Consider the following 24,748-nt stretch of genomic DNA (forward strand, 5'->3'; position numbering starts at 1 on the left):
TTTAATGCTTTGTTTTTGTAGAGGTAGGTCTACATAATAGGCCTAACTATTATTTTTCCTTTTGTTTTATACATAGGCCTGCCTACTCTCAGTCTCATTATCAAACAAACTAGTTTTACCTGTTGGTCCTTCTTCTTTAGAGAAGAGTGCATTGTGGGTTGTTTACATGCATTAAAGTTCTGGCATTCTTTCTCTCTGTTCTGCTCACAAGAAACTTTCTGTGTTGAGAAATCTTGACGTAACCAAGGAAACGAGTCTTCAATACTTTTATTTTTCTGAACCGTGACTGAACGTATACTTTTATTTTGAAACTAAGGTAGGCAGGGGCAGGAAATAGCACGCATGCCCCTTATCATCAGCTGACCTAAATGTTGACCACGCATGTTATTGTGGGTTTATTACTGCAGGTTTCGTGACCCCAGTCGATTGGAGGAGTACAGGCGCAGTGGCCGAGACGGAAATGATCCCGACAATTATTATAGCCGTTAAATATTTATGGGATTTTAGTTAAAATGCATGTACTGCATAGTTGTATGTGTATTTGGTATAACCGTGCTGTAACACGGCTATAACCGTGTCAGTGAGATTGTGCAGCAGCTGCTGCTGCTGCTGCTCAGCTGCTGCTGCTGGTTCACTCCAGTCCAGCCAGTCAGATCATCATTCGTTACCGATTTGATCTATTTATTTATGATTTATGACAAGTGGCAGTGAACAAAGGGGTTCAATATGGATATCCAAAACGAAAGAAGACGACTGCTTGATGAAGAGGATGCAGATGACGAGTCGCCCACTGGAGTGAGGTCGGAGCAGGATGCATACCTTGAGTAAGTAGACCTAACCTGGGGCTACTAGGGCTAGGCTACAGTAAAGACAAATCATCAGTAAAGACTGATGATTTGTAAGTATTCCAGGTGTTTGGCACAATGAACTTTGACACAACCATATATATCATTTCTGTCTCTATTCTTTATTTAAAGATTTAACTGCTTTTTTAGTCAACATTGTTGTTTTTAGTAGTTCTCCTTTCACGCTTGATCCTTGGTATAAGGAACTTGGTGAATATGTGAATGTATTATCATCTAATCTAAATATAATTTTGATGCATGCAAAGGGTAAAAAAAAATGCTTTTAGGTGGTTAGTAATTCTCTTGCCAACCTAAAATAGCCCATGCACTCCTTATGTAGCCTACCCACAAGTTTGAGGTTTAACACATCTTTACACACATTTAACCTTTTATCCTGTGTTTATATTTTTCCCATATTATTGTTTTTAACAGCAGGGTGAAGAATGGAAAGATGTACCTGGCTACATTTGTAGCCGTCCTTGGTCCTATGAGTTTTGGCTTCGTTTTGGGCTACAGCTCCCCTGCCATTCCTGAACTAAAGAGCATGGACACAGACCCACGGTTACGGCTAGATGCTGACCAGGCATCATGGTTTGGGGTATGACAGCATAGACACACATGACTCATGAACTGTGCTGGCATTTTAGAGCTTATATTTAGCTTTATGATGAGGTATCATACCTCAGTTTGTCACATGTTAAAAGAATGGATGTATTGACAGATTTTTGTAGGTTGATGTAAATGTATACGTAGTCTGCAGTCTTTGTTTTGTACTCGTCATATTTGAAGAGGAAGTGAAATGCTTTTGCAACAGTAGCACGTGTGACAGTATGTACTTTGTTGAGATGTTAACTTATAACATCTCAACAACTAATTAGCTGTTACCTTCAGACTTCTTCCGTCCAGTGCCATTCGACATTCGACCAGTACATTTACTGTACATGACGGTTCTGATTTTGTTTGTGCTTTTCAGTCCATTGTGACTATAGGTGCAGCTATCGGAGGTCTTCTGGGAGGCTGGATGGTGGATAAGATTGGCAGGAAGCTGAGTCTCATGTTCTGCTCTCTGCCGTTTGTGTTTGGTTTCACTGTCATTATTGCAGCACAGAATGTATGGATGCTGTACCTCGGTAGGGCCCTCACCGGCCTGGCAAGTGGAGTTACCTCACTTGTGGTTCCAGTGAGTAAACTGCAATTTTTACTTTTGTCCAGGAAATGCAAAGACAGTCATGGTGGCTGATCTACACTCCACCTCCAGTGTCATTAACCATTTATTAATAATATAATAATGTTTTGGTAGTGGCTCCTGAACCAGCACCATGATACCCAGATTGCACACAATGCATTGTGCAATGTGCATCATACCGCATCATCATACCACTGTGTTGCAATTTTTTAGGTATTCAATCAATCAATCAAACAACCAGAGTCCAAACAGGGATTACTTAAATTCGCTTATAAAGTAACATTGTTCCCAGTTTTATCTTGAGCTCAGGAGGAGATAAATATTGGAGAATAACCACTGCAGAAAAGTGTCTAACCAGAAGTACAGGAAATACAGGGCTACATGTTGTTGTCCTATGGCCCTATTGTACTTCCAGACACATTACATATAATGTTATTGTTCAGTCTAGGTATAATGTTAAAATGTTTGCATTTACTTATTACAGTAGACTATAGCATATTTGGTACAAATTCCCTTATTTGGAACTTGAAGAACATGGGTATACATGGGTATACTGTTTCAGTAGTCATGACCGTAGATTTGTGCACGTGAGATGATTGCATTCTTTTTATTTTTTTAAGCTAATGGTGATGTTATCTAATTTCCTCCTTGGGCAGCTGTATATTTCGGAGATGGCACATGAGCGAGTTCGTGGTACAATGGGCTCCTGTGTTCAGGTCATGGTGGTGTTAGGCATCATGGGAGCATATCTCGTAGGTATGTACTAGCTGTAAGTTTTGTTTTGACACCCAATGTTATATTTTAATCTGATATTAAGCTACAGATTCATTCATCTGTTCAGAAGAAATACTTAACTCATGAATGTCATAATATCTACATTTCTTCATCTAACATATAACTAACAATAACTAAGTTATTCTATAGAGGCATTTGTTCCTCAAAGATGGCACCAAAACTGAAATTACTATATTTCACCCGGAGTTTTATAACTTGTAAATCATCTGGGAAGCTGTTTTATATAACCTCTTACAAGAGCAATCATGTGCTACAGACTACAAACCATAGCATCACAATTTAAAAGCTTTAATGTGTTTATTCTGTGTAGCATTAAGCTATATTTCTGTCAAATGACAACACTTTTTTTTATGTTATAGATACAAAATGCTTGGGGAAATTTGTCTTGGGAGGTATTACAAATGTATGATTCAAGGCTTTGTTAAAAGGTGTTAGTCAAACGTCCAGGTAAAACAAAGCCGAACAGTGACAATCATCTTAGGCCGTGTTAAAAATTCCTCCCTCCTAACCGATACGTTTCTCAGTGGCTATTCCTAATCTTGTTAGCGGCATGCCACACATGTTTGTCCATTAAATGGCTCAATAGAGTCTATTATGTCAAGCTAGGTGGGCTGTCTTGTTTGCTCTAGAAGATGCTTTGGTGTGTGGAGAATTGATACTTTCCAGATTATATGGTCTAGACACTAGATTGTTGTCTCAGACCTTCTGATGCCCTCTCTGTGCAATATCTTTTAACCAGAGTTTGATTTAGTAAGCTGAATGAAAACAAAAGTGTAATTTTCAGGCATGACTTAACAGACAACAACAACATGACATGCATAATAATCATTGTATTACCATATTATAGCAAGTACATTTTAAATGTTCACACATGCTGCAGGGTACTACAGCTGGTTACTGATGGGGTTTTTCTAACCCATGTCTGACCACTTTTACAGGGTTATTCCTGGACTGGCGCTGGTTGGCTATCTGCAGCTCCATTCCCCCAACACTGATGCTGTTCCTCATGTGTTTCATGCCTGAGACACCCAGGTTCCTCCTTTCCCAGGGTAAGAGGCGGGAGGCCGAGGAGGCACTGCGCTTCCTGCGAGGCTCGGACGCCCCCGTTGAGTGGGAGTGCGCCCGTATCGAGGATGCTTGCGATGAGCAGGTGATTGGATGTAATTTGGCTTGTAAATTACTTACAGCTTGTAAGACACATGCATTAAAGTTCTCAGTCGTCACAACTGATTTTAGTAAATTGTATAACATTAAAGAGTAATAGAAATAGAATACATGTTCAGAATCAGAAGCATCGTTCATAAAAGCTAATGGTCTCGGATATTTCTTGAAAGCAAAGGTTCAAACCTCAATCTGCAATTTCTTCAGCTGCTTTGCTGTATGTACAGCAGGAATATAGGTTCAGAATGATAATACCTAAACATACAACACAATGCTAATGTCCACAATCCTTTCACGAATCACAAATCGGGACTTGGCCTGACAAAAGATGATTTGTAATTCTCATGATATTTGTTTTTGCTTTAGTTCCTGAAGACATGGATAAAGACATGTATTATTAAAGCACTTGCATTTCTGTACAATGCACATTGTAACTAACTTTCCTCGCGTATCCCCCAGAGGACATAATTTTCCCACAGGAGGGATCAGTGCACAGGGGAGACGACAGTATAACATTAGCAGTGAAAACAATTGCTGTTTTGGGGATTTAACTTGTTGTGTAGAGTCACATCTTTGCAATTTATTATTTTTTATCAAATCAAAAGCTTAAATTATGTATGCTCAAACCAACATTATGTTTGAGGTCAAATGTGATTCAGGTCAAAGACCAAACAAAGACAGACGTTATACCATGATTGAGAGTATGGATAATTGTGTCATGGGTACACTTATATTATGAGTCTTATCTGGGCATCTTTAATCAGTTGACACATTTTTAAGTTAAAGTTGCTCTAAAGATTATTTAGTTCTTACATCAAACCTCTGAATGAAAGTAGTTGGATGATTGTTGTCTCGCCTCTGTCAACCTCAGGGCTCTAGTCTTTCGCTGGCTGACCTGAAGGACCCAGGCGTCTACAAGCCTTTATTTATTGGCATAATGATGATGCTCTTCCAGCAGTGGACTGGGATCAATGCCATCATGTTCTATGCTGAAACCATATTTCAAGAAGCTAATTTTAAGGTAAGGAAGCTTAAGTTGTGTATAGCTTGAGTCAATTAGATATCATGTTTGATTGTAGGGTCCGGGATATGATCAGAAAAACTAAAAATGTGTACATTTCCATTGTTTATTTTTCAGGACAGTGACTTTGCTTCAGTGATAGTGGCATTGATACAGGTCATATTTACAGCAGTAGCAGCTGTAATCATGGACAAGGCTGGGAGGAAGGTCCTTCTACTCATATCAGGTATTTATGTGTGACTGCTACATTAATGTAGGGTTGAGAAATGTGTTAAAAATTATATATTTTCCACAAAGTACACAACTTAAGACTACTAACCAATGACCATACTGTACATAGAGACTCTGTTTTCTGAATTTTGCTGAGACCATGCATAACAACTTGTAAACCTTCATAGAGCCAACACTGCAAATATCTCCATTATTATACTGTAGCTCATTGTTTGTTGATGTATTTTTACCTTGTATTAATATGAATATGTATGGTTTTTGTTCACTCTCTTAACCAAGGAGTTGGTATGACCATCAGCACAGCAGTGTTTGGAGTTTATTTCCACCTCACAAGTGGTCAGCCGGGCAATGGCTCATTACCCACCCTAGTGTCGGCAGACCTGAACCCTCAGGTTGACTTTGCCTGGCTGGCCCTTGCTAGTATGGGTGTCTTCATCACAGGTGAGCTATTTATTAAAGTTAGTGTGAGTTATATTTTTTGGTTAAAATAAAAGAAAAAGTTAAAGCTCTATAATCCTTGCTATAGTGTTTGTTCAATAACAGGGGTCTCTCAGTCTCTCACTTACAAATACTTCATCTCTTTGATTTATTTGATTTTATTTAGACAAAGACCGAACATAAACTATTCATTCATTCGTTATTTCTTATTTGCAGAATTATTGTTGTGAAATTCCTATTTTTCAATGGATTGGTGTCTCAATTTCAATTCAATTCAAAGGGTTTCATTGGCATGAGAAAACATACATTGCCAAAGCAAAAAGTGGAATCTCCAACTGTGAACTGTCTCACTGTGAACGGGACACCCTACACCCTACCAGGGGGTATTCACAACCTATCCTGCTCAATATGTACACCAATGTGAAGAGTGACAAATCTTGTAGGAAAACAGCTGTAAAAGTACTGTACTGTACTGTAAAAGGTTTTTCAATGACCTCATATAAACTTGGACAACATCCTAGTCGTGTCCTATAACGTATACAATCCCTGCAGCACATGACAACTCTGTCTTGCCAAGCACCCATGTGGTTGTCACATGGGCATTTTCAGTACTATTCCAGGTAGCAAACCTGAAGAACCAGAGCTGACATTGGAATTTGGAAATACCCTTTGGATAGCATTCCCACTGCCAGTTGCGTATACACATTAGGGGTAAAAGTAAAGGTTGTCCGTAGTATATAAGCTACTGCACTGGCCCTTTATGTGACGTTCTGCTGTCTTTTTACAGCGTACTCGCAAAAGTAGACCAGTCACAGCTCATACTGTGTGTGCATTGTGTGTGTGTGTGTGTGTGTGTGTGTGTGTGTGTGTGTGTGTGTGTGTGTGTGTGTGCGTGCGTGCGTGCGTGCGTGCGTGTGCGTGCGTAATATACAGTATGTAGCTACCGGTATGTCCATTTGGACAAATAAGGTATTCCCTCACCACACTAGAACATGTACACAAGGGGCAAGGTAAGGGCAAGGTAATCACAAGAGTCAAATGCAGAGAGACAGTGTAGTGCCTCAGTAATCTAGGATCATAGGTAAACCAAGAACCTAGCATCGGTCTAAACAATATTGGTCACACTTTGACTGTATATCTTGTTATTTTATGGATCTTTGTGTAATGAGTAACTAAAATGACGTCTGTAAGTGTTTTTAGATGGGCTATTTTCAGCTCCCGGTCTCGGGTCTTGATAGAAATGAAAGTTTGTGCAATAGTAATGAATGTATTATGTCCTCCGACCACAATGCCCCAAAAATATTGACACCTTTTAAATTCACTTCACTCTTTAGCTTTTGCCCTGGGTTGGGGTCCCATTCCATGGCTGGTGATGTCTGAGATTTTCCCCACCAAAGTGAGGGGCTTTGCCAGTGCAGCCTGTGTCCTCTCCAACTGGGGCACTGCTTTCATCATCACCAAAACATTCAAAGACCTGATGGTAAGTAGTACTCAGCAGGATGATCATTTGAAACAAAACTAACAGATGAAATTTATAAAATGTAATGCATTTGATTCTTGTCCAAACAAACTGTGAGCCATCTTATCAAAGTGTCAGTCATATTGTGAATTGGGTAGCTGAATGCAATTTGTCAAATTCAGTAAGACAAGAAACCCATAGTCCGACGGCTCGTTATTCCGACATTAATAACCATAACCGCCATGTATGTCGGACTAACGGGATGTCAGACTAATGCGCAGACCGCTCACGGAGCAGTTGGAGAGGGGGGGCCCTAACTGTTCCCTGAGCGAATCACATCAATGACTGCTCACTGCTCCTAGGATTGATAAAATGTAGAGGACAAACTTCACGTATGTTTCCATTTTAATTTGCCTCTGGGGGAGCTGCCCAATAGAATGTGGATAACAGGATGTTGGCTTGTTTGGTCCGCCCTCAGGCCTCCTCTTCCACTGGGCGCCTATGTTTTCATACCCACTAACAACAATGTATGCCTCTGCCAACAGATTCAGTAGCGCAGCTCTGAATCTGATTAATGAAAATATCAGTGACAAAAAAACACCCCAAGGAGTAGGGACCAAATTAGTATACAATTCATAAAATATACGCCCTAAACCGCCGTTCTCCAATATGCAGAAGAATGTCATGAAGTCACTTGTCATTAGTGTGAATACTCAACATCACATTTTAGAGATGCACAATATGTATATCGATCATCATATCGGTAATTTCTTTCAAAAGTGTAATCGTGATAATCAAAATGATTCCCCATATTCTGTGCCAATATCCTGAAATATCATTCTTCTTCACACATCTGGATACACATCTAAGAGAATGAAATCATATATGAGATACCACACAATATATTGCACTTAAATCCAGCCCTTGCCCTATTTCTATGGAATCTTGTGTCATGAAACATTGTTGTAAAGTCCTTGAAAGGTCAAATGTCATAAATCAAAATGCACAAACCATGTTTCTACCTTCATATCTTCTAGGACCTCATAACCAGCGCTGGGACCTTCTGGCTGTTTTCTGGGATGTGTGCTCTTAATGTAGTCTTTACCATCTTCTTTGTCCCAGAAACCAAAGGCAAAACACTAGAGCAAATTGAAGCCAATTTTAGAGGGACACCAGCACTATAAACAAATGCCTAATTTATACTCTGTTGTACGACAGTGTCCTCTGCCGAAAATAGCTGATCTGCAAGCTCACAAGACGTTGAACCATCCGCATTGTAGAGCCTTGTGGGCTATTTGTGGTGCGGGACACCGTCATACGACAAAGTATAAATCAGGCTTAACCACTCACCAAAGCCTACCTTTGGCTGTGATTTTGGCTGTCAAAGTCACATGCACAAAAAGGAAGTATAGAAAGTTCTCAAATGAAGATAAATGTATTGACTGACTGTTGTAGCGGGCTACAGTATGGGCATTTTGAACACTTCTTAAATATGTCAAGTTGACCACTATGCACCCCTTAATCCACAGCCTTTGTACTGCCAATGTGTAATTTTAACTGGTGCATTTGCTCTTTACACTATTGAGGGATGCGACAGCATGTCTCCTTCACCCCCACACCCCTTCCTGTATATCCCATCGTCTCTCTGGATTTGTACTAGTGGCCCTATGATATTAAGCTTACTTCTCCCACATACTGCTGTATGTGGCAATGGGATAACTGTTATTTGTACAGAGTTATTTGATTCTCTTTGTTGACACAAGCAGCTAAGTTTTTCTATACTATTTTGGACTGTACATGGTATTTATGAATCCATGTGCATGTTTAATTTCTTTTCTAAACATTGTGAAAATGTTTTGTCTATGCACAGTTTCTCTGTGTTTCATTAGTTTGGGAGCTCACAGATCAATTATGATTCATTTTACAGATGTAGGGACTTTACATGGCTATAAGTGGTATCTATCACTGCCATTCTCATATACTGCACAGTTTAGCCCATTCTGACCAGGCACCCATTTTGGTGTCAGCATCATGTTATGCTTTAGCTATTTAAAAATAGCAGATCTACAAGCTCATATCGCGCCACCGAGTGGCGCGATACGAGCTTGTAGGTCTGCTATTTTTGAATAATCGAAGAACGACTGACATTTTTTAGAATCTGATCTCAGGTCAGAATGGGTTCATCAGACCAGTGTGTGTCCGGCGGAAACCTCGTATGAATCTGATCTCAGGTCAGAATGGGTTAGTCATGGTGCCATCTCTAAGATGCAGGCCTTTTCCAGTTGGGGGTACACCGTTCACATAAGCTGCATAATAACAATCTACCCTTATTTATGTTTTACACATTTTATTGTAAAACAAATTGATATCAAACGTCATTCATTCTGTGATTGTTGGGATCTAGTAAAAGTGCCATATTGTCTTCACTGAAAAGAAAATCCTTAATAGTGTGTAAATTAATTTAATTATATTGGTTTTGCCTTAAACTTGGGCTACACACCTGGAACAATCAACCATATTCAGGTGTTTGAAATTAATCTTGAAATAATTGTGTTGTGAATCTTAATATTTTGAATGTAAAGCAGGTGCATTTCAGTAGATAGTTCAAATCAATTAAATGCTAATTTTATAAAATATAACTTTTTATAGACATGGAAGAACATAATTCTGGGGAGTCATATAAAATAGGACAGTGGATATTGTATCCTCTCTGAAAAGAATAAAAAGCTTTATTTATGCTCTTCAGCTCCAATTGTGCTTTTAAGGAGAATTTTGTACTCCATAATAAAGTGGTTAATTTAATTATAAACATCACAGATTTTACTTTGGTCAGTTTGATATCATTTTTTTATATATGATGTGTGTCTGTCCAATCCAATACTGTACAAGCTGCTAGTCCATTCAGCTGAAGAAATGTTGTCCTTTTTTACCGCCACTGGCAACGTTCATAACCACCTCTCATAATTGTTAATATTTTGTTTTGTTTCCTTGTCAATGTATAATTAATAAAACAAAATGAATATATGTGAATAAGTTATACTATAAGTGAATAAATGTGGCTTGTTCTTCAATTATGTGTCTTTATTTTGTATTTAATTTTGTCCTGTCTAAATTCCTGGTTTTGAGCCGCATTGAGCCATAGGAGGATATAAGAACAGGGGTGTTTGTAAAATACAGGATAGGTGTTCCTTGAGAAAAGAAAACATCATGCCATAGGCTATTCCTTTGTTACAGGTCACTCTGAGCACAGACACTTTGTAATTTGCCTACTGTATGAGATTCCCTTGTTTGTGCTATCATGACAACATACATCACATCATCATCAAAAACTAAGACCTTTTATTACCTTTTTATAGGTTATACGGATATGCTCATTTTAAAATGTAATAATATACATTTAAAGGTACATCTGTTAAATGAATTATTTAATTATGATGACATTTCAAAATAAAGGTCTACCCAGTTAGTTAGGCAGCGCTGAGGTGATACATACAAATACAAACTGTGCCACACCGCGTTATTTACGCGTTAAGTCCAACCACTTAATCAATAATCATAAACATTATGCATATTAGTAACAGAAAACAATAAATTCCCTAATAAATACGCCAGCGTTCTGTCGCTGTCGGTAAGAACGTGAAAGCCTTTATCTGCGGAACTCACAAGTCAGATCTACTGCACACGCTGCTGCTGCTAGTCGGTCCCAAATATCCGGCGCACTTCCTGTGTCACCACAGATGGCGTCCGGCCTGGATGCTTCTTTTTGGGGATGCGAGCGGCGGCTGCAGAAATGGAGTTGAATTAAAAAACAAAGTAACGGACGGAGTTTGAGACAAAGGGAGGGGGTCGTTCTCTTCTCGACCGATCACACCGGAGCTGATCACTGGGGGACCTTCATCGTACACTAAATACACGTTAATATTAGAAATGAAGCTGCTGAAGCCGAGTTGGGTCAGCCACAATGGTAAGGATTTGAACTGCGGGTTGTGCAGGAATCTGTCTTGGACCAAGTTGGGCTTTTATTGATGGGGGGTGAGATGGGTGGAAGGAAGGCATGATGGTGGTCTGCGATGGTCGCCACTTGTTTGTCACATAATGACCACTAGTGCAACAAGACAGCATCTTTGTGTCAATGCATATTTACTATTCGCTTCAGGGAACACTGCATAAAGTTGAAAGAACAGTGCAATGTGGTTGTTTTTTGGAACATATTATTTGTATACACAGATTGCATTTTGGAGCTAACGTTAGCTAGTTAGCTCCAGCTGGCTTTCACTGTCAAACCGCCCTACAGTCACAGTACGTGACCCATTTTGAAGTTGCAAGTGGCATCTCTGCATGTTTGACAGTGCAACATCCATTTTATGTGTTTAATTTAACTCCGAATGTGTACGGCTCCATTTTGCTTACATTGTTGTACACTCTAAGAGTTGCACATTTATACATTGGTAATGGATACATTGAAATGTTAGTAAGCGTTAAGTGGCTGTCATTCATTGGATGATCCTTTTGAAGTTGCAAGTGGCATCTGGATTCTTGACAGTGCAGCATCCATTTTAGCCCACATTGTAAAATAACAAAGCACATAATACATGAACCCTGTAAGAGTGAACCTTCGCTGTACACTCTAGAGTTTCAAAATGGATATATATTAAAACAGATTGTATGTACTATATTATTGGTCATAATCTTTAGTGTCAGTGTAAAACCTTCAAATACATTGAAGGTTTCTAATTAATATCAAAGGTTGAAATATTAGTCTTTTTTGACAATTTTACCAAATAAGCTATAACTACTTTAATTCAGCAAAGTGATTATGTTTTCTAGTTTGATACTTAAACCACTAAACCACACAATATAATCATCTCACTTGTAATTATTTTTTCATCTATCATAACATACAGTTGGCGAATTCGGTCCTGCAATTTATTGTTCAGAATCTTGTCAACTATGTTGACATGCATTGAATTCTGACTCATGGTGCATAGCTCTCAGACACAGAAGAAAAAATACATACAGCAGATGACAGAATTAAGTATAAAATATATAGTGATGTACAAAAAAGTTAATAATATACTGTAAGTATAAGAGGAATAGGAATAGAGGAATAGAATGGTTATGCGAGCAGAATTAGACTTTATGCTGTGATGAGCCCAAAAACCTTCGATGAGGCCTTTAGGAGGGCCATTCGAGCCACAAATGGAGCCTGCAGTGCTACCGTTGCCTGCAGAACCATTCGGCTCAAGAATCCACCACTCCTGAATGAAGTGTCTGGTGCTGGGAGTCTGGTGCAACGCACAGGTCCTCGCTGTACTCCTGGTGAGAGCAGGAGTGGACCTGGTGAGACGTAGGAGGGGCCCGGACAGGAGGCAACCCACAGAGCCTAGTCCCTCCACATGCCAGAATTGTACCTCTCAGTCCTGGCATAGTAGTTCCGGAGTGGTTCCAACGGATTGTGTGGCCCTGGTCTTTCTCTAGTCGGTCTGATTCGAGGGTAGCTACTGGGACGTAAGTCTGGACTTGATCACCCCGGCTGGGTCTCCTGAGTGAGGGTTAGGATGTTCGCGAGACCCGAAACCCCAATGACCTTGGGATACATCACTGAGGATACGTCCCAGTTGCATCCATGCGATGTATTTTCGTTCAGTAGTACAAATTGGATATACAGTAATTGATTTGCCCCACAAGTAATATGTTGCTTAAAGGGCCACGTCACCCCTTTTGCAACCAGAACTTATTTTAATGATGTTTAGGACACAAGACACTTTCCTGGGGGTTTATGTGTGTAATGTGTTTTTACTAGATATTTTAGTCATGATGCCATGTTCATGACCACAATTTGTCATGAAAATGTGGTCTCACTTCCTTCCTGGACAACAAGTCACACCTCCACACAGCCTCCCCAATCCACAAAGAGGGGCAGTGCAGCAAAGCATAATGGTCATTGTAGGAATTCAACAATCCAGTCAAACCCTAGTCAAACACACAGACTTATTTTTCTGGCCATAGGGTGCAAATTTCAAATTGTCTTACTGTTATCTACTACAAATACTATTAACATTGAGTGACAGCAGTTTCTTCTAGCTGTGAAATGTCCCTTTAATGAGCAATATATTTCTCTTTGGTTGTCTCTTTCCCCTTTACATGCATGTTTAATTAAATGTGTTTTTGCAGGTAAACCAATATTTTCAGTGGACATTCACCCTGATGGAACAAAGTTTGCTACAGGTGGACAAGGTGAGTGTCGTACACAGCCACACACAATTGGACACACGGATGGTTTATTAGTTTAATTGCTCAATTGTACTACTGTAATCAATACCATACAACTGTAAAATCCTCAGTGTTAAACCAATTAAGCCCTGTTTTATAGAATTTGTCGTAGCACAAATGAACAAAACAGCCAATCTACATGCTCACAGTGTGTTGCATCGTGACCTGTTGATAGAGATGCCAGGATTAATGTAGTTAAAGTTACAAATTAACACAGAGGACTTTACGTACATGTGATGCAGCATGATACAGCATGATTCTGTATTCAGTATGAGGAGTGGACAAACGGCACAGCCAGTAAATTACTGACTGTTGTTTCTTCTTTTTCATGTCTTTTTGTTTTTTTTAGGGGAGGATTCCGGGAAGGTGATGATATGGAACATGGCACCAGTCCTCCGAGAGGTGGATGAGAAGAATGAGAACATTCCCAAGATGCTTTGCCAGTTAGACAATCATCTAGGTGATTGATGCCAGTACTTATCATTCATGCCTTTCAACATACTATGATGAATAGATGGATGTTTTTTCAATATAGTATTTATTAATTTGTTAAAGCTGCAATCCAGAACTTATTTAATGAATAAAACCAATCTGCATAGTACAGTAAGATAATGTTAACCCATTAAAACCGAGAAAGCATCTGTGTCATTTTAGATTTTAGCTAATCAACATAGCAAGGAAAAGAAAAAGGTACTGTTGCAGTACAAGGCAAAAAGACAATACAGAGCAACGGTATGTGGAAGTAAAAACAAAGTGTCCATTATAGTCGGTGCTTCATTAGTGTCTCACTGTATCTCGTCAAAAAATAAATAATTATCAGTTAACAATCACTTTTCTCATTGGCAATTACCGGTAAGTGATAATTGCCTATAAAAACATGGCTAAAAATGCAGAAACATTTATGAATGTATAATGTTGGTATTGTCTGCAGCTTGTGTCAACTGTGTCCGCTGGTCCAATAATGGCCTGTACCTGGCCTCAGGAGGTGACGATAAACTGGTCATGGTGTGGAAGAGAGCCGCGTATGTAGCACACACACACGCACCAATAACCACCATCAAACAAACATTCATACGTCGGTCACTCTACACAATCACTCTTATTAATCACTCTTTTACTTTCCCTTTTTTTCCACTGTCATACTCTCGCACACAAACATGCATTAACATGCACACAAACACATTTTCATGCTTATGTCTTCGGTTTTATATTGTGTGTCCCTGTTCATGTAGCTTAATCGGACCCAGCACAGTGTTTGGCTCCAGCAGTAAGATGGCTAATGTGGAGCAGTGGAGATGTGTCACCATCCTGAGGAACCATAGTGGAGGTAGGAGGACATGCATAACTTAACGCAGTTAATATGCACATGCACCACCATGGCTCGTTGCTCTATTGATATGGTGGGCGTACTCTGTCAAGTAATGTACATGTATTTTGTGTTTTAGATGTAATGGATGTAGCGTGGTCTCCTCATGATGTTTGGCTAGCCTCCTGCAGTGTCGACAACACCATTGTCATCTGGAATGCACGTAAATTCCCAGGTAGTAGACTGACCAGACAATTAAACCAACACACCTTAACCTCCTTGACACAAGGTATGAACAGTTAGTCGAACACTATGAACTGCTGCAATTTCCAGATTGAAGAGGCCGCAATAATAGAGAGGGGAGTTCAAAACTGACTTCTAAACAATGTATTTTTGTGTTTTAGGTAATATTTGGTCAATGAATCCAATACAATAATAGTTTCACCCGCAAATGTGTACTAAAAGGACCATCAGGTTTTGTCATGTTAAGTCATATACACAATTTCCAGTTTTCTTGATATGCCAGGAAGCCATTGGTTTCCATTAATTTCAGCATTGCTGTGGTAGTTATACTGTTAACAGTAAACCGTCACAGTTGAAGCTTGACTTGAAAAAGATTAAATCGCAATTTTCCCCAGTTCAGCCCCACTACATATACTAATAAGCATAGACAGATTCTCACATCAAATCAACTTGTACATTAAGTTAAGCATTAGACAGATGATGACAACGCTATTGTGTCTACCATGGAAAATACATGAAGTGAGTCTTTGACTATACCATGAAAGTGTATTGCCTCTAGGTAATGATGCTAGTATCATTACCATGCTGACTAAGATTGCACCATGTATGCCTTAGTTTTACACTTTATTATTCATTCAAATGGCCTTCCTTTAATTTTGTAATATGAGTAGAAAGTTTCAGTTACAGTGTTTACAGGCAAACTATAATTTCATTTGTGCTCTAACCCGAAAGACAAACTATGTGCTGACCGGTGGTGTCACTCACTGTACTGTAATCACACCACAAAGACAATGTCTGAGACTATTTCTCTCTCGATCCAAACTCTCATTTTTTGTTCTTAACTTTGCTCTGATCTTCCAGAGATGGTAACCTGCCTAAGGGGTCACACAGGGCTCGTTAAAGGCCTAACCTGGGATCCAGTGGGGAAATACATCGCCTCACAGGCAGACGACCACAGCCTCAAAGTCTGGAGAACCATGGACTGGCAGCTAGAAACCAACATTACCAAACCATTTAATGAGGTATAAACTAGTTTACCAGACATAAAGCATGTGTTGTCCTCTAGATACAAGTTGATTGATTTCAAATGAGAGAATCCATTACTGTTGAACTGTTGCAGATGTAAAGCCCAAACCACACCTTGGTTGCAAGGAGTTGCATGGCGACCCATTGGTGTGGTTGGGGCCATTGAATTGAACCAGTTGAATGTGCAACAGGACATATCACACTGCTGGGACGAACGCTAAAACCATCTTGTCCTGTCTCGACCGTTTGGTGTGGTTTGGGCTTTATACCTACAGTATGTCATGATTTATTTTCTGTAAACTGTCATGTACAAACTCGGTCTTAGACGGATTTGGAAAAATATATTTTTATTTGTCTCTTTCTTGTCACTGTCTTCCTTTTTCCTACCTACTCCTTCCCTCCCATGCCCCTCTCTTTCTCTGTCAGTGTGGCGGGACCACCCATGTCCTACGTCTGTCTTGGTCCCCAGATGGCCAGTACCTGGTCTCGGCCCACGCCATGAACAACTCTGGTCCCACAGCTCAGATCGTAGAGAGAGACGGCTGGAAGACCAACATGGATTTTGTTGGACATCGCAAAGCCGTTACTGTAGTGGTAAAGCTGTGTTTTTGTGTACATTTGTAATTGACCGGTATGATAATAATACTCAGATTCACTTGCAGAAAGAAAAGGAAGAATCACTCAAATCAGTCAATGAAAACTATGTTATTGTCATGAATTATTTGAATATTGCACATAATCGAAATATATGTTTCTGTCAATTTGTAGCTCTTTAAATGTAATGGCCCCGGATACGTGTCTAATACAATATCTCTCTCTGTCTCTCCAGAAATTCAACCCAAAGATCTTTAAAAAGAAACAGAAGAATGGGAGCTCTCCAAAGCCCAATTGTCCCTACTGCTGCTGTGCTGTAGGCAGCAAAGATCGCTCCCTCTCTGTCTGGGTAAGTTGTAACTCGTTCACAACTTTTTCCATTGCAAACATTATAGCTACACATACTTTTATTCCGGTGGGAACAATGTTGAACCTGTCTGTCTGTCTCTGCTGTCTAGCTGACCTCTCTGAAACGACCGTTGGTGGTGATCCATGATCTGTTTGATAAGTCCATCATGGACATTTCCTGGTGAGAGCTTCATATACAGTCGAAACTTCATAAAGGCTTTACATAAAAGCTAACGGGCTTAAGGGACAGGTGTACAAATTCTAATAGGTCAAGTGTGTGTGTGTGTGTGTGTGTGTGTGTGTGTCGTGGTACTGTAGGACTCTAAACGGCTTGGGTATCTTGGTGTGCTCTATGGATGGTACAGTAGCCTACCTGGACTTTTCACTGGATGAGCTGGGAGACCCACTCAATGAGGAGGAGAAGGTTAGGTCATCTATACACACACACACACACACACACACACACACAGGCTTTTATAGTTGCCATCTATCATCCCTCTCCTCTTGTTACTATGTTACTCTTCCCCTCGGTCCACCCTCTTATAGCCATCTATCATCAAAACCTAGGTTTTTCTTCATTTGGTTCTTCCTTTTTTTTCTTTCCTTGTACTGAGAACGCCCAGTTAATTAAACTCTCTTGCTTCTCCATCTCTGTCCTGTCCTGCAGAACACCATTCACCAGAACATCTATGGCAAGAGCCTGGCTATAACCAACACAGAGGTCCAGTTGTCCACCACCATCATAGAGAACCCAGAGATGCTCAAATATCAGCAGGAGCGTCAGAACTCTGCACAGGCCAATTCCGGGATGGGTGGCAATGGCCCAGAGAACGCATCACCAAAACTGACCACCCTGATGAATGGAGAGTCCCTGGAAGACATCAGAAAGGTAGGCGAAGGGATGTTGAGTTAACGTACCTGGACCTTGTATGTCTTTCCCTCCCTAGCCCATGTCATATCTTTCTCCTGTCTGAATAAATGGAGAAAGAAAAAAAGCTTATAATCGTATATTAACACTTCGGGCCGTAAACAAGGAAGTGAACGGCAGTGCCCAAGCGCGAAACACGTCTAGGATCGCTGAAGAAGGCATGGCACCTAGGACCTAAAGACGCCTCTACACAGTCCCCACTGCGGTTTGATTAGAAAAGACGTCCTTAGCACAAAAGGTGTTTAAAATTGGCATGTGCTGGGACGTTACATGAAATGTCACAAACCTAATCCTCCGAATTGGATTGGTCAAGCTTTGCGTGACTTGGTGCTCTGATCGCTACATGGCCTGAACATCCAGCTATTCACACTCATGTGACGTGAAGGGCGCTCTTCTCATCATAGATCATATATCACATTCCGTGCTCAGCCAATCAAATCATCACATTCCGTGGTACACACGGACACAAAGCTGGGTATAATGTGGAACTCAGGATCCACATGCCTGTGGACTCCTGAGACGTTTTGTGTATATAAATATAGAATGTTAACGGTTTTACATTTTATGATGTTAAATCCTTGTTTATCACAGAACCTTCTGAAGAAGCAAGTTGAGACGAGAACGCCCGACGGCCGGAGACGAATCACACCACTCTGTATCGCTCAGCTAGATACTGGGTCGGTATAGAACACGTACATGGACTCACACATTTATAATACACAGATTACACACTCTGTCGAGAATTCACACATGAACCGCTTAAGCCCTATATGTATACAACCTGAATATTTGTTTTTTGTGCAAGAATATTTGTTTTTTGTGCAAGCTCCATCGTTTTTGATTGTTTCCAGAAAGAGAAAGAATGGAGAGGGGGGATGGGGGGCAAGTGAGGCTACAAACTCCCACAAACATGATCACGAATACAGATGGAATCACTATTGACACTACTCTTGTCTTTCCAGTGATTTCTCTCCAGCACTGTTCAACAGTGTACCCATCCTACCTGGTTCCTCAATGCCCAGCCACCTGACCCCACAGCTCAGCTCTGACTCTAGCCAAGGACAAGGTGGCTCTCTGGGGTTGAGGCCCAGTCATGAGTCCCTCCTGACTTCACCTCCACCTAACAGCACAGCCAAGGGCCTGGAAGACAACAATAATGGGTAGGTTTTATATATTAAAAATCTTTAGTTTACAAACTAAATAACAGCTAGCAGCTAACTATGTATTGTATCCTGTTTTTGGTTTGTTCTCCGACTACTGTCAGTAGTTTATGCTGTCATTTGTGCCTCGTTTGTTTCAGGATTTATTTATTTATGTCCTCTCTTTCTCTCTCAATGTCTAACTAAGGCCTAGAAGTTTAGAAGACAACGGTCTCTAGAGAAAAATCTGATGTGCCGTCCGTTTAGATGGCACCAGCGTTATGGGGCTGAAAACACACCAAAGTGAAACCACCTTCCAGAGTAGAAATCTTTTAAAACGGTCCACCTCACGTCTCCATGTAAACGGGCAACACGGGGGAATCAACAAAACGTGTGATGTCACGAGCCTTGGTGTATGCATAGACATATAAAGGTAGACACCTTTTCCGGCTCTGGGGTGTCTGTATCTCAACGGAAGGCAACATGGAGGCAATGGCGATGCGTGATTGGATTGCATTGGCAAGCTTTCCTGAGATTCCTTACGAAGCATAGCGGAAGCAAAACGGGCGAACGGAAGGGGACGTTCGGTAGACCAATTGGAGGCGTGACTCCCTCATTCCCAGCAGCACTTGCCTTCCAAGGTTCCGCTTGACTTCCTCCTCCCTATCTCCAACGGAAGTGCAGTGACCAATCGGGCATCTATATATATCTTTTTTTATATCTATGGGTGTATGTAAACAAACGGCTGTGATAGGAAGTAGGACGGGAGTGGTTCTATGCATCTGGCAGTGCGCCAGCGCCACCTGGCATGCACACTACAGCGTTTTCAATCACTGTTGCGCCTCCGTCTAAACGCAGACTAAAAAGTGAGAACGCAACGGCACTTTGTGTTTTCTCTAGAGACCATTGCCGCCTATACATGTCCTAGGCATCTATGGTCTCTGATTTCCATGTTTATTCTCCTTTTGTTTAGCTTTTTAATGGTTTACTTTACACATTTCTCTCCATCTTGCAGAGTGAAGCCCAATCTGTTGTTGACCTCTGCCTCTAAAATTGAGCCAATGAAAGCTCTTGACTCGAGGTTCACGGAAAGGTCAAAGGCCACGTCGGGGGTCACTGCTGCCATCTCCTCCACTGCAGGTCTCACACCACTAGACAGGTGATTGGCTAACACAGTGATTCTCAATATTTTTTATCTATTTCAGAGACTGCCCAGTTAGATATGCACTACACCACAGACCCCCATTTGATAGTTTTTTTAATCTCTCACTCTGGAACCCATATCTGCGTTATAAAAGCCTCAGTGTTAATTTAACTCTGAGAGTATATGATCTCAGTAAGTGTAGAGTAAGAGTCCTCCCCTGGTGGGCTAACGATGTTGGATGACGTATTTAGCTACAAACACTTGTTATTTGCTTAAGTTGCTTAGCAACAGCATTCAGATTCAGAGATATTAAAGAATTCTTCCATTGAGTAAGTGAGCTCGAATTTATTCTCAATTTTCTTTTATCATTTGGAGGACGCTTAGACCCTGATCACTTAAAATTCACAGTGTAAATGTCCTTCTAAAGATGCACATTATAGGACGACTTCACCCATTTTCAACCTATCTTCATCTAATTGGTCCTCACTAATGCTCATTATAATATGGTACCATATTTGTCTACTCCGTCTGTATCTCAGAGGAGGGCTGTGGACAGTTCAGAAACCCACCTACCAGTCACATCATCGATGGGACATCTTGGCTAATAGAAACGGCAGGCTTTCTATTTGTGTAAAGTTGGCATGGAAGCCATTGTTCTCCAGTTAATACAAATCAAAATGAAAATTTGTTTGAAAGGAACAAAGCAAAAACCTGCCTAACGATGATGTTACTTGTAGGTGTGTTTCTGAAGTGTCCACAGCCCTCTTATGAGACACAGAGAACAAATAAATCGCACTGTTATATCACGAGCATTAGTGAGGACCAATTCTCTGAAATTATATTGAAAATGGGTGTCTTGAATTTTAGAATTTCAATACAAACATCTAATCGCCCTCTACAGTCTTTCAAGAGCTGAAGTATTATGGGTAAAATGTATCTATGAGCAATGGTATCTTGGAGGCTACGTTAGTGTAAAAAAACGAAAAGAAAATACAATGAAAAAATTATAATAATCATCATATTTATATATATTATTCCAGGGCAAAAGATGCCAATTCTGTCCTAAAAGACGTCAGATTAAAAGACGACACCAGCAGCGACAGTGAGGACAAAATGGCAACCATCAACAAGAACCTGTCGTTCAACAAGAGGAAAGCAGACCTGATGGAGTGTGCAGAGGTGGTGGAGAAGAGGAAGAAGGGCAGGCCACGGAAAGACAAGATGGTCAATTCCATGACACAACACTTTCCTCAGGTAGGAAACACCTTCATTTCACCAGTGAAGGAAGAAGGATGGATGTAAGGAGAGATCACTACAAGGACGGGCAAATAACGTGTCGTGTTTCCATCTCTTTAGCAGGTGACCTTTCCATCAGACAGGGAGCCCGTCAGAGTAGCGCCTCCTGTAGCTCATGTAGTTCTCAAACTACCCATACCCAGCACAAAGAAGTCCTTCAGCTTGCAGGTAAAAAGAAAGTGTGTGTGCATGTGTAGTATTATACTTGTATAGAAGAATTTGAGTAGTAGACATTATGAGGACCATTTTCCTGGTCCTCACAAGAGTAATGGTTTTTATTGTTATTCTTTTAGAATTAGGCTTACAATTAGGAGTTATGCCCAATTAGTACTTTGTTGCGTGACCAAAAATAGCCAATCTACAAGCCAAAGCTTTTACTAGTTTTGATATTTTCGGCTTTAGGGCTAGAGTTAAAAATCACAAAAACGATATAAAAATGGCATTCATAAAATGTGTGTGTAAGTAATATTTTACTCAGTGTAGGAGCGTCAGCTCAGTACCTTCCATGTTATGTGTGTGTACAGGTGAGCATGGAGCCTTCTGTTTTCCTGGAGGTGGAGAACGAGGTGTCACAGGTGGCTCACACTAAACTCAGCCAGCTGCGGTGCAGCAGAGACGGCCGCGATTGGGACACCCTCCTACCCAGCTCTGTCATTACTGCTGCTGGGAGCAGGTAGGACACTGCAGAATGGCTTGGTTGTGTGTCAAAAGCATTGTTTATATCAGTGGACCTCAAACTTTAGAATTTCAAGGACCCCCGGTTTGGTAAACAGTAGGCCACTGACCCAGAATAACAAAAAAATGGAATTGCTTCCATTTGTACACTCTGAGTTACAGAGGGTCCATTTGATTCCTAACTATCAGTCATTAAGGGCCTCCTCCTCCTTTAGTTTGGGTGTAATTTCTAGATTGTCCCAAAATCACTTTTTATTCACATATTCATTGAACCATCCCATCTGCTCTCCACAAGTGACGTCATCGCGGTGGCGTGCGAGGACCGGTTGTTGTCTGTGTTCTCTTCCTGTGGACGGCGGCTGCTTCCTGCTATCCAGATGGCCACGCCCATGTCTGCCCTGCAGTGTTCTGGTTTCTACGTCATGGCCATAACCGCTGGAGCTACGCTTTCTGTCTGGTTAGACAACACAACGCATACAAAAACATGCACATAGAGACAGATGCACAAAAATGTGGAATTCTTTGTAGAATCAAGAGGGTAAATGCAGGTGTGTTCAGGGCCGCAAATACTGTGGCAACAAAACGGCTTAGTGTCTGGATCTCCAGAATGATGTGCAATAAGGCATAACCATGTATTCAGATACATTTGTATGTGTTTTATACTCTATCCAATAATTGTTTCTCTTCTTTAGGGATATCCAGAAGCAGACGGCGCTGGTGAAGAATGAATCTCTACACACCATTCTAACTGGTATATAGAATGCTTATAATGCTGATAATGAACCATCAGAAAATAAAATTGGGAATATAATTCTGTCCTACTCTATTCCAGTGGTTGCAACCTTTTCTGGATCAGGGCGCACTTGAAAATCTTGAAAGCAAAGCACCCATGTTTTGCCAATCATTTGGAGGCCCACTTGCAATTCCTTTGCAAATACGGCCGACAGGTTGAGATTGAGGACCAGTGCTCTATTATTCCATAGGGACTCAACCTTTCCCAGGTGGTTTGCCCAGAGCTTAGGATAAGGCACTATTTCTGTGAGGTTATGGTTTGATTGATTGATTTAAAAATAAAAAAATCACAGTATGTAGAAATGGGTACATTTCAATGAAAGTACAGGACAATACAAAAACTGCTACGAGGATAAAACTAGAAAAAGCACTAAGACTTGTTTACATCATGATCCTCCATTTTCAATTCATCAGAACATTTAAAGACGTACAAATATATATATATATATATATATATATATATATATGAGAGAAATTAATTTAACCCCTTGTTGGAGAAAAAGGTTAGGTTATGGTTAAACATAGTGTTTGTGAAGTTAGGATTAGGCATAGTTTTAATGAAGTTAAATGATAGGGTTTAGTTTAGACGCACTCAAGGTGAAACACCTGGGAAACGGGGGAGTTCCCTATTCCATAGTCCCTGTCTCCCTCTCACCTGTCTGCTTCCTGGTGGTCTTATCACTCTTCTTCTTTCTCCTCCTCCCGTCCCTTGTACCTAGGTTCAGACATTTCAGTGTCTCAGTCTCTGCTGACTCAGCAGGGTGTCCCAGTTATTGGCCTGTCCAACGGGAAGTCCTACAGCTTTAACGCCTCCATGGAGATATGGTAAGACTATGAAATGGTCACAGCTTGAATCCAATTGAGACGTGACATCATGAAACTGCCTTTTGTTTTTTAAGATTTATTTATTGATAATGCAGATATCATTTACAACAATGAATTACAGAATCATGATTTTTTTTTTTTTTTTTAAACAAGACAAGACAAACTCAAAAAAGGAAAAGACAAAAAAACATTGCTTCTAAATGTTGTTTTGAGGAAAGCATTTGTCCTTGGTTGTCAGGCCACAGCAAGGCTGAACTTGGGGAAACTTACGTGCAAAGTCATAAAATTTCATATCCATGGTACATGGTTATTATACCATACCTATCAATCAATTTCACCCATGTTGCCGCCACACAACACGTGCGCCTGTGCGCATGCGTCGTCAAACACAATTTGTGCCCAAGACGTCCACAGACGTCCTAGGATGTACCGCATGTAGTGCCCAGAACATCTGTGGACGTCTTGGTTTATTTTTCTTTCAAAATGTCAAAATTTGGGTCTAAAAGTGGGCACCCCACGTCGCCATTTTGAAAGAATGAAAGGGCACATATGTGTTAAACAATGTGCACACTTTGGAAATACTTAAACATGGAACCTGCACATTAAGTGAGTAATTCATTGTATCTGTGTTGGAATGTTTCAGTGGCTGAGCTGCCAACAATCGTCCTCCTGCTCCTTGACAGCTACAAATATACTGTAGCTTTGCATTTTTGTATCTTTTGCAGCTGCCCGTGTGAACGCAGTATAACGCCCCCCAAGCTACATCTCCAGGTGCTCCTTTGAGAACTAGCCCAAAATAGTTATGTGCAGCCCTGTTTATAAAGATCTACCGGTATAGACAGATCATTATTGTGAACATTCACTCAAGTTATCACATACTAACTGTACCCATAGCCATAATTATTCACAAAGATTAGAAAATAGTAATCTAATCAACACTTTGGCTTTACAAATGGAATAACATGTATGTCATTTACCAGCAAACAATATAGTCCTGCAGGGATTTCCCAACAAGTGAGGCAG

The 24,748-nt window shown here is 40.5% G+C and overlaps 2 protein-coding genes across 3 annotated transcripts in view; both read left to right on the forward strand.

Moving 5' to 3' along the window:
- Positions 1-341: 341 nt before the first annotated feature.
- Positions 342-9,124, forward strand: slc2a8 (solute carrier family 2 member 8). The gene is made up of 10 exons (XM_083783616.1): positions 342-824; positions 1,278-1,443; positions 1,819-2,025; positions 2,688-2,787; positions 3,765-3,976; positions 4,859-5,008; positions 5,126-5,234; positions 5,519-5,680; positions 7,012-7,157; positions 8,174-9,124. Exons 1-10 carry the CDS (start codon positions 727-729, stop codon positions 8,318-8,320), a joined length of 1,497 nt encoding a protein of 498 aa, XP_083639742.1. The 5' UTR covers positions 342-726; the 3' UTR covers positions 8,321-9,124.
- Positions 9,125-10,897: 1,773 nt separating this feature from the next.
- Positions 10,898-24,748, forward strand: part of hira (histone cell cycle regulator a) — a 17,245-nt gene continuing 3,394 nt past the window's right edge. The window contains exons 1-21 of one of the 2 annotated variants that reach the window (XM_083785074.1): positions 10,898-11,100; positions 13,311-13,373; positions 13,759-13,869; positions 14,341-14,431; positions 14,642-14,736; positions 14,855-14,950; positions 15,820-15,980; positions 16,411-16,578; positions 16,814-16,927; positions 17,037-17,107; positions 17,245-17,350; positions 17,594-17,815; positions 18,446-18,531; positions 18,817-19,014; positions 20,009-20,152; positions 21,178-21,391; positions 21,494-21,601; positions 21,958-22,106; positions 22,404-22,565; positions 22,801-22,859; positions 23,620-23,725. In XM_083785074.1, coding sequence (XP_083641200.1) covers positions 11,064-11,100; positions 13,311-13,373; positions 13,759-13,869; positions 14,341-14,431; positions 14,642-14,736; positions 14,855-14,950; positions 15,820-15,980; positions 16,411-16,578; positions 16,814-16,927; positions 17,037-17,107; positions 17,245-17,350; positions 17,594-17,815; positions 18,446-18,531; positions 18,817-19,014; positions 20,009-20,152; positions 21,178-21,391; positions 21,494-21,601; positions 21,958-22,106; positions 22,404-22,565; positions 22,801-22,859; positions 23,620-23,725 — 2,561 coding nt within the window. In that variant the 5' untranslated portion in view covers positions 10,898-11,063. The remainder of the gene's footprint in view (positions 11,101-13,310; positions 13,374-13,758; positions 13,870-14,340; positions 14,432-14,641; positions 14,737-14,854; positions 14,951-15,819; positions 15,981-16,410; positions 16,579-16,813; positions 16,928-17,036; positions 17,108-17,244; positions 17,351-17,593; positions 17,816-18,445; positions 18,532-18,816; positions 19,015-20,008; positions 20,153-21,177; positions 21,392-21,493; positions 21,602-21,957; positions 22,107-22,403; positions 22,566-22,800; positions 22,860-23,619; positions 23,726-24,748) is intronic. The other variant, XM_083785075.1, reaches the window with a different exon arrangement.

Source organism: Protomyctophum parallelum (assembly GCF_964188405.1).
Source record: "Protomyctophum parallelum genome assembly, chromosome: 15".
Lineage (NCBI taxonomy): Eukaryota > Metazoa > Chordata > Actinopteri > Myctophiformes > Myctophidae > Protomyctophum > Protomyctophum parallelum.